At 42.6% G+C, this 13,480-nt stretch overlaps 1 protein-coding gene across 1 annotated transcript in view; it reads right to left on the bottom strand.

The window, feature by feature from the left end:
• NRK (Nik related kinase) overlaps positions 1-13,480 on the bottom strand; it is a 185,049-nt gene that overhangs the window by 97,439 nt on the left and 74,130 nt on the right. Inside the window, exons 10-13 of the mRNA XM_063431944.1 lie at positions 11,057-11,232; positions 6,311-6,383; positions 3,461-3,665; positions 2,591-2,752 (exon numbers count right to left, since the gene is read on the bottom strand). Of these exons, the coding sequence (XP_063288014.1) occupies positions 2,591-2,752; positions 3,461-3,665; positions 6,311-6,383; positions 11,057-11,232 (616 nt within the window). The remainder of the gene's footprint in view (positions 1-2,590; positions 2,753-3,460; positions 3,666-6,310; positions 6,384-11,056; positions 11,233-13,480) is intronic.

The following is a 13,480-nucleotide window of genomic DNA, read 5'->3' as shown; positions in this document are numbered from 1 at the left end:
TTGAGAATGGTTTAACCCCAAAGTCTTTGTTCCAGTGCCAAATCTTCCCACTTCTCTGTTATGTTTTCTAAAAATCTCTAAACCGGAAGGCTCCAACAAAACCTGGCAACGGCGCCGCTGATTTGCGGAAAGCGGTCAGCTGATGCTCTCAGCCAATCAGGGAATCGCCATTCATACAACTGTCTTGAAAAGAACATACCTTTTTCAAGTCACTTATAAGAACAATATAACCCCTTAAGATAAGCCAGTGCCAGAAACCTCATTGCACCAAAACAACTTTATTCCGATGACATTTTTGTGGTGCCTGGAGTGTTCATTTGATCCCTTTGCTGGCACAAGTTTACATTAATCAAGTAATTGAATATTTCATTTGTGGCCAATATGCAGCTCTCAAGTTGTTTTAAAACCACATATCACATATTCCATGATGCTCAGCTAACTACAGATGCTGATGCTTTCTTCAAAAATATTTGCAGCTAGACAGTTAAATATTGATCACGAAGAGCCACAAAACGACATGTATATCTATATATTTAATCATAAAATTACAAATTACAAATGTATTTAAAAAAAATAAAAAATAACCACTTTTAACAAAACAAGTAGTATACATTTTGCCACCTAAATATCCGTTACAATAAGGAACATATATGCAGAGCTTTAGGACCTTTGATTTAAGGGCTGTGTTCCGTGAATGAGACGAGAGAGCTATGCAGGTAACACTTAAACGTGTCCTGTTACTTTACTGCTCTATATGGAACCGGAAAACGTTCTCCCTGCAGCTTAGCTACCTTCAACAGAAGCTCACGACTCCAATAGATCCATCTTAGAACAGCAGACATATTCAACTCAATACAGTTTGAATTCGGTTGTTGGTGCATAAAGTGGACCTCCAATTAATTCTTTCAGTTGAATTGAGAGAATGAGTGTGACCGAATTTGCTATAGTATGCAAACTGCAAATCATATGATATGGCTCAATATTTTATAATGATCTATGTAATTCAGCCAGTTTGTGAAATGATATCAAAATATCTATAACTTTTCCTACTCAAAACCATTTCTTCATAGAGACACTGATATCACTACTATTAGCTCATAGTAGCCCAACAATGTCACTGACACCACAGAGTATTTAGCAACTAACCAAGGTGAGATTGGAGCATATTTTTAACGTAATCATTAAAGCTCATCCTGGCGTTGACCAATTACCACCATTTGTAATAAAACCGTGCAACAGTAACAATTTCCATTTCTTCCTGAAAGGAAAACCAATGTGTATTTATTTATTACTTTAACCCCTTAAGGACCAAACTTCTGGAATAAAATGGAATCATGACATGCCACACATGTCATGTGTCCTTAAGGGGTTAAATACAGTACATTGCTTATGAGACACAAACAGGAATAATGGAAAAGTTAGACCCCCCATATGTTGATGATTTACATATCACATGAATATTTACCAGCTTTCATGCTTGTAGGTCCACATTGGGTGGGGGGATCTTCATATTGAGGACCTCTGATGTAAGCAGTAATCTATTAAAAATAGCTCATTCACATTTAACCCCTTAAGGACCAAACTTCTGGAATAAAAGAGAATCATGACATGTCACACATGTCATGTGTCCTTAAGGGGTTAAAAAACAATAACATTTCTGACCACTATGGTGAGATATGGAAATACGCTTGCCTCTTCCTGCTCCCATGTCTCCTAATACAGTAGGTGCGATTTAATTTCTATTGTCTGTCTTTTTCTTCTGGATTCCCATACTTGTGTTCTTAGATTTCCAGTGACCTTGCTCAAGGTCACTGAGTGCATGAGAAGTACGGAGTAGATTGGGTTCATTTAAAGATCTATATCTTGCTCATCCATATTGAATAATGCATTCAACTAATTTGCTTATTTGAACTCCGATTATGCCTTATGCTAGTAACTGTAACCAGTCTATTGGTCTTGGACATGCCAAGATTATTACAGATTACAGTCTGTGACTGTAATAAATGTTACTGCAAGGTTTCTCATCCTGTCCAAGTCTCCTACATTTGAGCTCTGCTGGTCATTATAGTGGCTTCCATCAACATCTAGTTTTCGATTTAAGATCATAGAGCTCTGCTTCACTGTAGCTCAATCTAAAGATCCTTCCTAATCAACAATGTCCCACCCAGGCCACTTGGCACATGAAGCTCAAACTCTTCCCGACAGGACCTTTCTAGTGCTGATCTGTTTTGGAATACCTTTTCTCTATGTCTGTCTACGAATACACTCTTTGAGAAGTCACTAACTACTTTGTTACAGAAGCATTCCAATTATTCAGCTACTTTTATCTCCCACGTAGCACTCGTCTCCATTCTCATCTTTCCATTCTTTTTACTTGCCCGGTTTCATACTTTCTTTTGCGTGTGTAATAAAATGTAAGTACATGTCGGAATCGGTGTTCTTGATATGCTACGCTTTAATTTTTTACTTTTGTGTAACTATATGCACCTCTTTAGAATGCTGGTTTGATTTAACATCTTCAAGACCATTAGATGTAGTTATTAAACGTCTGTTGAATATAAAGTGCACTATTTATAAAGAAAACTCATACCTGTTTCCTTTCATTTTTGTTCCATCCGTCAACGACAGCAAAATTCGGATTTTCTGTATGTTTCCGGACTCCTTTCCCTTCATTCTTCTGAATTTCTTCAAGTCCTGTACATCTCAAATCAAACTCCTGCAATTTTCTGAGCTCCAGTTCCCTTTTCTGATGCTAGAGAGAGAGAGAGAGTAAACAAAAATAATCTGATTTTCCTATTTCAATAATGCAAAAATGTTTTTTTTTTTGTTTTTGTTTTTTTTTACTCAAATTAACATGCTGGTGTAAACGAATACTTAAAATAGCAAAACAAAAAAGTAGTATAAATGTAATGAGCTATTTTATAGTGAGATTTACCGTAATTAAAATAATTAAGAAACTGTGTCCAATAATTGTTGTTGGCCTAAATTACAAGAAGTACACCCATCTGTTTGGTTTTAGGTTATTTTGCCTCATCGTAGGTGGTGGGCTGCACATAACCCACACACATCTAAGACATCATCTGCACTAAATTTTGAGTAACTGGAGTAATACTGCAAGTTTTGTTTGCCATCTATACCACCTTTTAAGAATTATAAACCATTTAAAAAAATAAAATCCCACCTCCTTTGCAGTCTAGAAAGACCACAGTATGCATGTTCTAGACCTGTATAAATAAAACATAGTTTTCACAACTGTAACCTCCCTTTTTATATAAATTTATTGTGTACGTGGCATGGGGTGAGGTCAAACTATTTGGCTCCAAAGTGCGATACTGGAGACATTTTGGCAGAACTTTAATCGTATTCTAAATGTTCTGCTTTGTTTTTACACTGGTGTATTGTAGGTAACAAATCAGCTGTTTGTGCTGTAAGTACAAAAGGGAAGACACTCAGTTCCTACATCTTCCAACTTCTTCCTCTGTTCCTTCTGCTGCTCGATCCTTTTCTGGCGCTCGGCCAGGAGCTGTTTTTTGTATTTCTCTTGGTCTTTGAGCTGCTGCTGTAATTGCTGGTGTCTCTGAGGATCTGATCTGTTCTTGTTTTCCTGCTGCAGTCGCAAGAACTCACGCCGGAGAGTCGATTCACCAGGAAGATTAACAATGGAGCTAAAAAAGAAATAATGGCAGTTTAAGCAACTTTTTTTTTTAAATTTATTTATTTTTTTAATTTGTGCACCTTCCATTTTCTCTATAAAGATTTAACCTTCAAAACCGCTAGGCTCTGCAAATCACAAGTTGTAGAGCACAACACTAACATGAATAAATAATGTGATGTTGTCTTACAAGTCTTAGTATCTGAGATTTCCAAGTCCATTCGTCTAATTTAATTAGATATAACTGAGTGTCTTCATTAAACTCCTGTTGGGTAATTTGCAAATAGGTCCCCCTCACAGCAATGAAAAAAAGTATTTAAAGTGGACAGGTGACTCCGTAATGACAATATAACTATACTGGTTTTCATTAAAAATATCATACACAAGACTCAAAATTCTAAGGGAACCCTTAATAGGCACAGGAGTTGTACCTAGGTTACTTGGCACTTAGGGCTTAAATGTATTCTGGTACCCTTCCCTCCCCGAACTGTAAATAAAAAAGTTGACATACTATATAATGAAACACTGAGGTCCACATAGCTTCCCTATTCTTACCTTGACAGGGGGAGCCGGAGTGGAACCTCAAAACAGGTGTCCAGTGGGGTGGGGATCGGTCTATGTAATGATTTCCTAACTCCCTATTGCTGGGATAGGGATGACCCCCCCCCCCCCCCACCCTGGTTGAAGAAGCCATATAGGACACGCAAATTGATAGAACTTTTTAGCTATACACCTGCATGCGATTTAGCTAGCATAATATATAGATAAAATGTGTAACCCTGTAGTAGACAATTTGTCATTCTGTCACTCATTAGCAGAAAATATCAATGGCAGGTCCAATGGTCTCAGGGGATCACCCATAGACTTTGGAATTGTACTCTCATGCATGTGCATGAGTACAGTCTTGAGGTGGACTACTGGTGGGAGCTGAAGATCTAAGATAGTGGCACTCGCAGTGGACAGCATCAGGTAAGTATACCTCGACTGCATTCTTTTACTCACAAGAAATAACATGATGTTTCTTTCTAAGATCATGCACTCAACATGTTTTGAACTAATGACAATTTTATGTAGACTGTCAATAGAAGTAGTTTTTAAACTCTACTGTATAAAGTTCTACACAGGTAACCGATCAATTTTAGCAGCAAGTCTGGAGCTACCTCACATTTAAAGACTTTTTGTGATGCATTCTGACCTTTAAACTCATGCTTTTCCTCAATGTACTTTTTGATTTGGTTATTCATTGTAAAATTATATATATATATATATATAATTTTACAATGAATAACCGGTTATATTTCAGCAAAGAACAGCCGCTCACCGGTCTTTTAAAAAATCCAAAATTTATTTAAATAAAGTTAAAGTTATTGATTTGTTACCCTGAGGAAAGTCCCGAGCGGGGACTGAAACGTTGGTCTCTTTTTTAACTCTATTTAAATACATTTTGGATTTTTTAAAAGACCGGTGAGCGGCTGTTCTTTGCTGAAATATTTGTTTGGAGTTCAAGTCATGGCACCCGGCGAAGTGGATCTCTACTAAAGCGTGAGTGCGGGGGATTTTCGAGTGTGTATATATATATATGTGTATATGTATGAAAAAGCAATAAAGGGAGCACACTAGGTCTTGATTGTAGTGCAAAATTATTTACTGCATTCCCAAAGAATATATAGCTGTGGTTTAAGCAAGAAAATCAACGTTTCGACCCTGCTGGGTCTTTATCAAGATCATTTGAGGTAAATTGAGGTAAAGATCTTGATAAAGCAGGGTCGAAACGTTGCACTACAATCAAGACCTAGTGTGCTCCCTTTATTGCTTTTTCATGTATATAACGCGGGATTGCACCTAGGCTTATTTATATTTGAAAGTTTTTCGATAAGGAGGAGTGCCTGGCTCTGGAGTTTTTATATATATATATATATATAAAGTCCATTGGTCAATAAATATATATATATATATATATATATATATATATATATATATATATATATATAATTTTTATGTACACCTTAAAGCATTTATATAAATTTATCATCATTCTTATTTAATCACATGTAATATTTACTGATTATTGTCACTTAATGTGTGTAAAGACGAGTAATCTAGTCCATATGCCAATTTGCTATAGGTAACGTTTTCTGAATCCTCCGAAATGTTCTTTCATGAGACAGAAAAGTTTTTTTGGGGGGCCAGTTTCCCTTAGTAGTTCGGAAGTAACTTTCTAATCATCTTTGACAGCCAATATACAGCTTTTATATTCGTTCTGTCATTTATCTATTGTGCAAGTTGATATAGTTGGCAGGCAAGATAACTTTCCAACAATTTTACCTCAAATGATCTTTCAGGTTGCCCTTCAGTGAAGTTTGTTTGGTTCTCTTTAGCGATTATAGCTTACAAACAGAACTTTTTATATATTTAAAAAAAATGGAAAAAAAAACGAAAAACACAAAATCAGGCTTCCTTGGATAATACATGAGAGACATGGAATGCAGACTTTTCTGGAATAATTTTAACTCTTGAGTGGCCAACATGGCCGTTGTTGAACTACAAATCCAAGAATATCCTCAGAATGTTGGCCCTTTAGCTTGAGATGTCGATCAACATACATTACAAATTTTGGGCCAAGTTGTATTTTATAGCAGTTAATGTGCAAATGGTTACCTTGGCTCTCCTTCCTCTTCATTCAGTTCATCATCATCTTCTTCACTTCCACTATATTCATATCCATTGTCATCTGGAAGAAATAAAAGTAAAATTTCTCTTCATAAAAGCAACTCCTTTTGCCCACCAGCAGAAGCTTCATTTAACCCCTTAAGGACACAACTTCTGGAATAAAAGGGAATCATGACGGAATATAGCCGTCATCTGTCCTTAAGGGGATAAGGGATACTCCAAGCACCAAAACTACTTTAGCTTAATAAATACGTTTTTCACTACTCAATTCCTTGTCATTTATGAGTTAAGTCACGTCCGTTTCTGTTTATGCAGCCCTAGCCACACCACCCCTGGATGTGACTTACACAGCTTACATGAAAGCATGGTTTAATTTCAATCAGCACTGTGTGTTTACTTTAGAAGTTTTCATCTCCTGCTTTGTAAATTGAACTTTAATCACACACAGGAGGCTCCTACAAGGTCTAGAAGGCTATTAACCGAACAGGAGATAATAAATTCTAAATTAAACAGAAGGTGCAATAAAGGAAGTTTAAGCATTAGTTCTCTCTTAAACCAAAGTGTTTAGGAAGGCTGTGTAAGTCCCATTCAGGGAGGTGTGACTAGGACTCCATAAGTGATTTAACTCCTAAATGGCAGAGATTGATAGACTAAAACTTCAAAATGAGGGGCATGATCTATACACTAAACCTGCATCATTAAAGCGGCACTGTCATGCCGAACTTACCTTTCCTCAATCTCTTCCTCTTCTCCCCCTCTCTCGGGATCTGTTATTCTTTTCTTCCATTCTTCTTTAGTTTTCTTTAAAATCATAAGACAAAGTAGGGACTCTGTCTTATGGAGGATTCCTCCGCTTGACCAGCTCTGACCAGCGGAGGAGCAAAGTGTGCTTCATTTCCGCTGGTCAGAGCAATTTTCCCATGATCCCTAGCTTTCCTCCCAGTTCCCACAATGCTTCCTGTCAGTATTGCCGAAAGTCCTGTCACTTAGACAGAACGCCGGCAAAACTGCCGAATTGCATCCTAACAGAATGAGCACTGTTTCTCCATTGGTGTTAGGATGCAATTCGGTACTTTGTTCGGATCGGAATTTCATTCAAATGAATGAAACTCCGATCCTATTCATTGCTGTGGCTGCATCTTGCAGCCGCTTAGTAGATAACTCCCTAATTCCCACGGTATCAGGGAGCTATCTACTAAAAGGCTGAAAGACCTGAATTGGTCTTGAAGCCAAATGTACTAATACTAAGTAAAGATTACTTAGTATTAGTAAATAATATGCCCCTACTCGCTATACCGCGAGTAGCGAGTAGGGGCATGTCTAGTAAGCAGTGAGCAGCCTGTGGCTGCTCACTGTAAAAAAAAAACAAAAAAACACCTAATAACCTCCCCCCCCCCCCCCCCCCTGCGCGGGGGTTAAACATGGGGGGGACCTACTGTCCTCCCCCCTGGCCCCCACCCCTGCGCGGTGGGTGGGGGCCCTAATAAAATAATAAGGGGGGGGACCTACTGTCCTCCCCCCTGGCCCCCACCCCTGCGCTGTGGGTGGGGGCCCTAAGAAAATAATAAGGGGGGGGACCTACTGTCCTCCCCCCCCCTGGCCCCCACCCCTGCGCGGTGGGTGGGGGCCCTAATAAAATAATAAGGGGGGGGACCTACTGTCCTCCCCCCCCTGGCCCCCACCCCTGCGCGGTGGGTGGGGGCCCTAGTAAAATAATAAGGGGGGGACCTACTGTCCTCCCCCCCTGGCCCCCACCCCTGCGCTGTGGGTGGGGGCCCTAATAAAATAATAGGGGGGGGGGACCTACTGTCCTCCCCCCCTGGCCCCCACCCCTGCGCGGTGGGTGGGGGCCCTAATAAAATAATAAGGGGGGGGACCTACTGTCCTCCCCCCCCTGGCCCCCACCCCTGAGCGGTGGGTGGGGGCCCTAAATGAACCCCCCCCCCAAGCCCCTAGTCACCCCCCCCCACCCAAAACATTCTATCCCCTACCTACCCCCCTCACCCTAAAAATAGTGAGGGGGGAATAAAATAACTAACCTGTAAAAAAAAAAAAATTAAACTTACCATTTGACGTCTTCTTTTTTCTAAATTCTTCTTTCTTCAGCCCCCAAAAAAGCCAAATAAAAATCCATCATAACCGTGGCACTTTAAAAAAAAAAAAAAAAAAAAAAACGAGCGCAAAAAAAAATTAATCCATGTTCACCCATGGAGGGCACGCCGCGTACTGAGCTCCGCAGGGCGGATCAAGGCTTATATAGCCTTGCCCCGCCCTGCAATTAGGCTTAGAACACACTGATTGGTTGGTTTAAGCCAATCAGAGTGCTCTGTGTCATTTTACACAGCGTGGGAAAATTCAAAAGAACTTTCCCACGCTGTGTAAAATGACAGATCACTGTGATTGGATGGTTTTCAAGCCATCCAATCACAGTGCTCTGTGTCATTTTACAAGCGTGGGAAAATTCCAAAGAACTTTCCCACGCTTGTAAAATGACACAGAGCACTGTGATAGGATGGATTTCAAGCCATCCAATCACAGTGCTCTGTGTCATTTTACAAGCGTGGGAAAATTCCAAAGAACTTTCCCAAGCTTGTAAAATTACACAGAGCACTGTGATTGGATGGCTTGAAAACCATCCTATCACAGTGCTCTGTGTCATTTTACAAGCGTGGGAAAGTTCTTTGGAATTTTCCCACGCTTGTAAAATGACACAGAGCACTCTGATTGGCTTAAACCAACCAATCAGTGTGTTCTAAGCCTAATTGCAGGGCGGGGCAAGGCTATATAAGCCTTGACCCGCCCTGCGGAGCTCAGTACGCGGCGTGCCCTCCATGGGTGAACATGGATTAATTTTTTTTTTGCGCTCTTTTTTTTTTTTTTTTTTTAAAGTGCGACGGTTATGATGGATTTTTATTTGGCCTTTTTGGGGGCTGAAGAAAGAAGAATTTAGAAAAAAGAAGACGTCAAATGGTAAGTTTAATTATTTTTTTTACAGGTTAGTTATTTTATTCCCCCCTCACTATTTTTAGGGTGAGGGGGGTAGGTAGGGGATAGAATGTTTTGGGTGGGGGGGGTGACTAGGGGCTTGGGACCCCTAGTCACCTTGATGGGGGGGGGGGGGTTCATTTAGGGCCCCCACCCACCGCTCAGGGGTGGGGGCCAGGGGGGGAGGACAGTAGGTCCCCCCCCTTATTATTTTATTAGGGCCCCCACCCACAGCGCAGGGGTGGGGGCCAGGGGGGGAGGACAGTAGGTCCCCCCCCCTTATTATTTTATTAGGGCCCCCACCCACAGCGCAGGGGTGGGGGCCAGGGGGGAGGACAGTAGGTCCCCCCCCCCTATTATTTTATTAGGGCCCCCACCCACCGCGCAGGGGTGGGGGCCAGGGGGGAGGACAGTAGGTCCCCCCCCTATCTTTATTTAGGGCCCCCACCCACCGCGCAGGGGTGGGGGCCAGGGGGGAGGACAGTAGGTCCCCCCCCCCCTATCTTTATTTAGGGCCCCCACCCAGCGCTCAGGGGTGGGGGCCAGGGTGGAGGACAGTAGGTCCCCCCCCCTTATTATTTTATTAGGGCCCCCACCCACCGCGCAGGGGTGGGGGCCAGGGGGGGAGGACAGTAGGTCCCCCCCCTTATTATTTTATTAGGGCCCCCACCCACCGCGCAGGGGTGGGGGCCGGGGGGGAGGACAGTAGGTCCCCCCCCTTATTATTTTATTAGGGCCCCCACCCACCGCGCAGGGGTGGGGGCCGGGGGGGAGGACAGTAGGTCCCCCCCCTTATTGTTTTATTAGGGCCCCCACCCACCGCGCAGGGGTGGGGGCCGGGGGGGGGAGGACAGTAGGTCCCCCCCCTTATTGTTTTATTAGGGCCCCCACCCACCACGCAGGAGTGGGGGCCGGGGGGAGGACAGTAGGTCCCCCCCCCCTTATTACCATTTATGTTTTTACAGTGAGCAGCCACAGGCTGCTCACTGTTTAGTGGACATGCCCCTACTCGCGGTATAGCGAGTAGGGGCATTGGGGAGATTTTAATCTCCCTTGTGCTATTATGGGGGTCATATTGACCCCCATAGAGTGAGGGGGGGACCTGGGGGGCTTATGAAGTGGTGGGGAGCACAGCTCGCCACCGCTTCTGTCTTTACATATTACAAGGAGGGAGCTGCACGTCGGTAGCTCCCTCCTTGTAATAAACTGATCGAACAAACGAACACTGATACTCAGTGTTAGTTTGTTCGTCTGATTTTTTCTATTCATTCATTCGTCTGTCTGATGAATGAATGAATAGATGAAATTCCCGTTCGCATGTCCAGGTGTTTTACTGGGCATGTGCGGGAATCTCACAGTCTGTCTAGTGTGGGTAGATGACGTGTCCCACAGGGACTTCACCTACCCACACAAAGATGGCGGCGCCCTGAATAAAGATCGGGGCAGAAGATACAGATTTAAAAATAGGTAATCTGGGGGGCTTAGGGGCATTTGGGGGTGACTAGGGGGTCAATTGGATGTAGTGGAGGCGGGAGGGGGGTTAAAAAAAAAACGGGATTCGGCATGACAGTGCCGCTTTAAGCTTCACGTGTTTTGGTGCTTATAGTTTTCTTTTATTCGACACTTAAAACACTTTATTCGTACGGTTTCCTCTTTTTCCATTTGACCTTTACAGGCTGACGTGTAGTGGTGCTTCCCAAATTTATTATTATTATTATTGAACACAAACCATTAAGCGTGAATCTCTACCTTTCTCCCCTTTCTTTTTTCTGGTCCTATCCAGATGGTCTTTAAGCATGATTCGTATCTGCCGCTCATTTTGTATGTCTCTGACAAATGAATGTTTAAGAAGGGTTTCTGTAGAAGGACGGTGTGTGTAATTTTTAACAAGGCAGCTATCAACAAAGTTAAGACATTTCTTTGACCTGAAGGAATGAGAAGAAAACAACATATGTGCGGAAAGCATTAGCATTAATACAATCAGACAATTATTATTGTGTTTTGTGGCTCTACACAGGTGTTGCCTGACTACACATCATCTTTGTCACTGCTAAGCCATGAATTGTGTGGGTGTTTCTTTCGGTGAACAGAGAGTTGTTGTTCGGTCAACTAAGTAACAAAACCTAAGCCACAGTTGCAAAACTTGAAAAGGTCTCCAATTGTATTTATTTTCTTAATAAAACACTGTTTATGTTTTTAGTAATCCTTGCTGACACCCCCACCCCCCCCATATATTTAAATAATAAATACGTGCACAATGATCATTAATTGACTAATGACCCTGCCGGTGGTGGGGGTACATTGGTGGCAGCAAAGTGCTTTAACTCTCTACAGGGAGTGCAGAATTATTAGGCAAGTTGCATTTTTGAGGATTAATTTTATTATTGAACAACAACCATGTTCTCGATGAACCCAAAAAACTAATTAATATCAAAGCTGAATATTTTTGGAAGTAGTTTTTAGTTTGTTTTTAGTTTTAGCTATTTTAGGGGGATATCTGTGTGTGCAGGTGACTATTACTGTGCATAATTATTAGGCAACTTAACAATAAAAAAAACAAATATATACCCATTTCAATTATTTATTTTTACCAGTGAAACCAATATAACATCTCAACATTCACAATTATACATTTCTGACATTCAAAAACAAAACAAAAACAAATCAGTGGGGGCGGGGCCTGACCGCCGGTCGGATCAGACGCGCTCCGTCTGAGCTCCGGCCTCTGGGCTGGAATACCGGAGCCAACTGCGGGCCACGAACGAGATCAAGACCTGAAACGGTGCTCACTGCACCAACAAGACGACTGTGACCCAGGGGATACCCGACAGGACCGTCCACGGCGCCAAAGTAACCCGGCCGAGGCCTGAGGCCTATGAGCTTGAGCCGAGAGAGACGGCCGCTCTCCCGGTTCTCCGGCCGGCGGTCTGCCGCTTCCCCCCCCCTCTGGACCGGGGGGGTCATCCCGGTACCCATGGGCAGCAGCCACCGCAAACCGTACCCCTTCTGGCTGTAACACAAACGAAGCCCAGAAGACCGCGTGGCGAAGCCAAGATGGCCGCGACAGCGACTGACCTGCACAGCAAACCTAGCCCCAAGATCCGGCAGTGGAGGGTAGCGTCTAAGTTTGAGACACCATGCCAGGATTTCTGCATCACCTCAGCACGAGCTCACAGCTACCTGCCTCTCCCGCCGCACTGCGAGAACCCGATCGGAGTACAAAAGCCTTCTCACATGGCACACTGTCTGCCAGAGGCGCAGGCTCTCCCCAGCATCAGCAAGCGCCGAAAACAAACACAGGCGGCAAAAGCCAAACGACCAAGAGAGACCCACAAGGCCCTGCCGCGCTTCAAAATTGCGGAGTACCCCTGACAGGTATCGGCTGAACGGGAAACCTGAGTCTACACACACGCCCCAGACAAGGATGCATTACAGAGACTCACAAGCAGCAGACACTGGGTAGAGGCTTCACCACACCTGCCACAGAACTGCCCTAAGCCCAGGTTTCTGATGCCCCACTATATGATACAGGTTTATGCAAATCTAAAATGGAGCCCACAAGCAGTACGGTATCCATATAGTTAATAACGAAACATACATTGACAGTCTGGCGTACAGCTTCAAAGAAAGGGTGAGGGGATAATACACCAGCACTATAGTTACCTGGAACAGGTCTTGCTGCGGCTCCGGTTGTGGCCGTCTTGAGACAAAGTTATATTTGAGTTTTATAATGCGATAATCTTAGGTGGTATTAAAATATCTGTGTGAACGCCTTGGTGAGATGTCTAGGGCCATACAAGCAACAAGACCCAAGTCTTACTATTACAAAGCAACGTTTAAATGAAGCAGAAATGTTTAGATAACAGTCTACCTATTTTATTATTATTTTTATTCCTATTTTTATTATCTCCCAACATGTAACTAATTCATACTGTTTTACCTAGTTGGTGATGTATACTAGATTACCATGTGATTTTATATACAGCTTACTAACCATAATTAGTTTTACGTATTACACTGGTATTTTTAGATTTAGCGATAACTGTATTAAAGCGAGTGATACCAGTACTAAAGCGAGCTATAACAGAAATAAAGCGAGAGATAACCGTATTAAAGCGAGAGACAACAGCATTGAAGCGAAAGATAACCGTATTAAAGCGAGAGATAACAGTA

Source organism: Pelobates fuscus, chromosome 9 (genome assembly GCF_036172605.1).
Source record: "Pelobates fuscus isolate aPelFus1 chromosome 9, aPelFus1.pri, whole genome shotgun sequence".
Taxonomy (NCBI): domain Eukaryota; kingdom Metazoa; phylum Chordata; class Amphibia; order Anura; family Pelobatidae; genus Pelobates; species Pelobates fuscus.
Note: the sequence above shows the minus strand (reverse complement) of the source record. Positions and strands in the feature narration are given on the sequence as shown.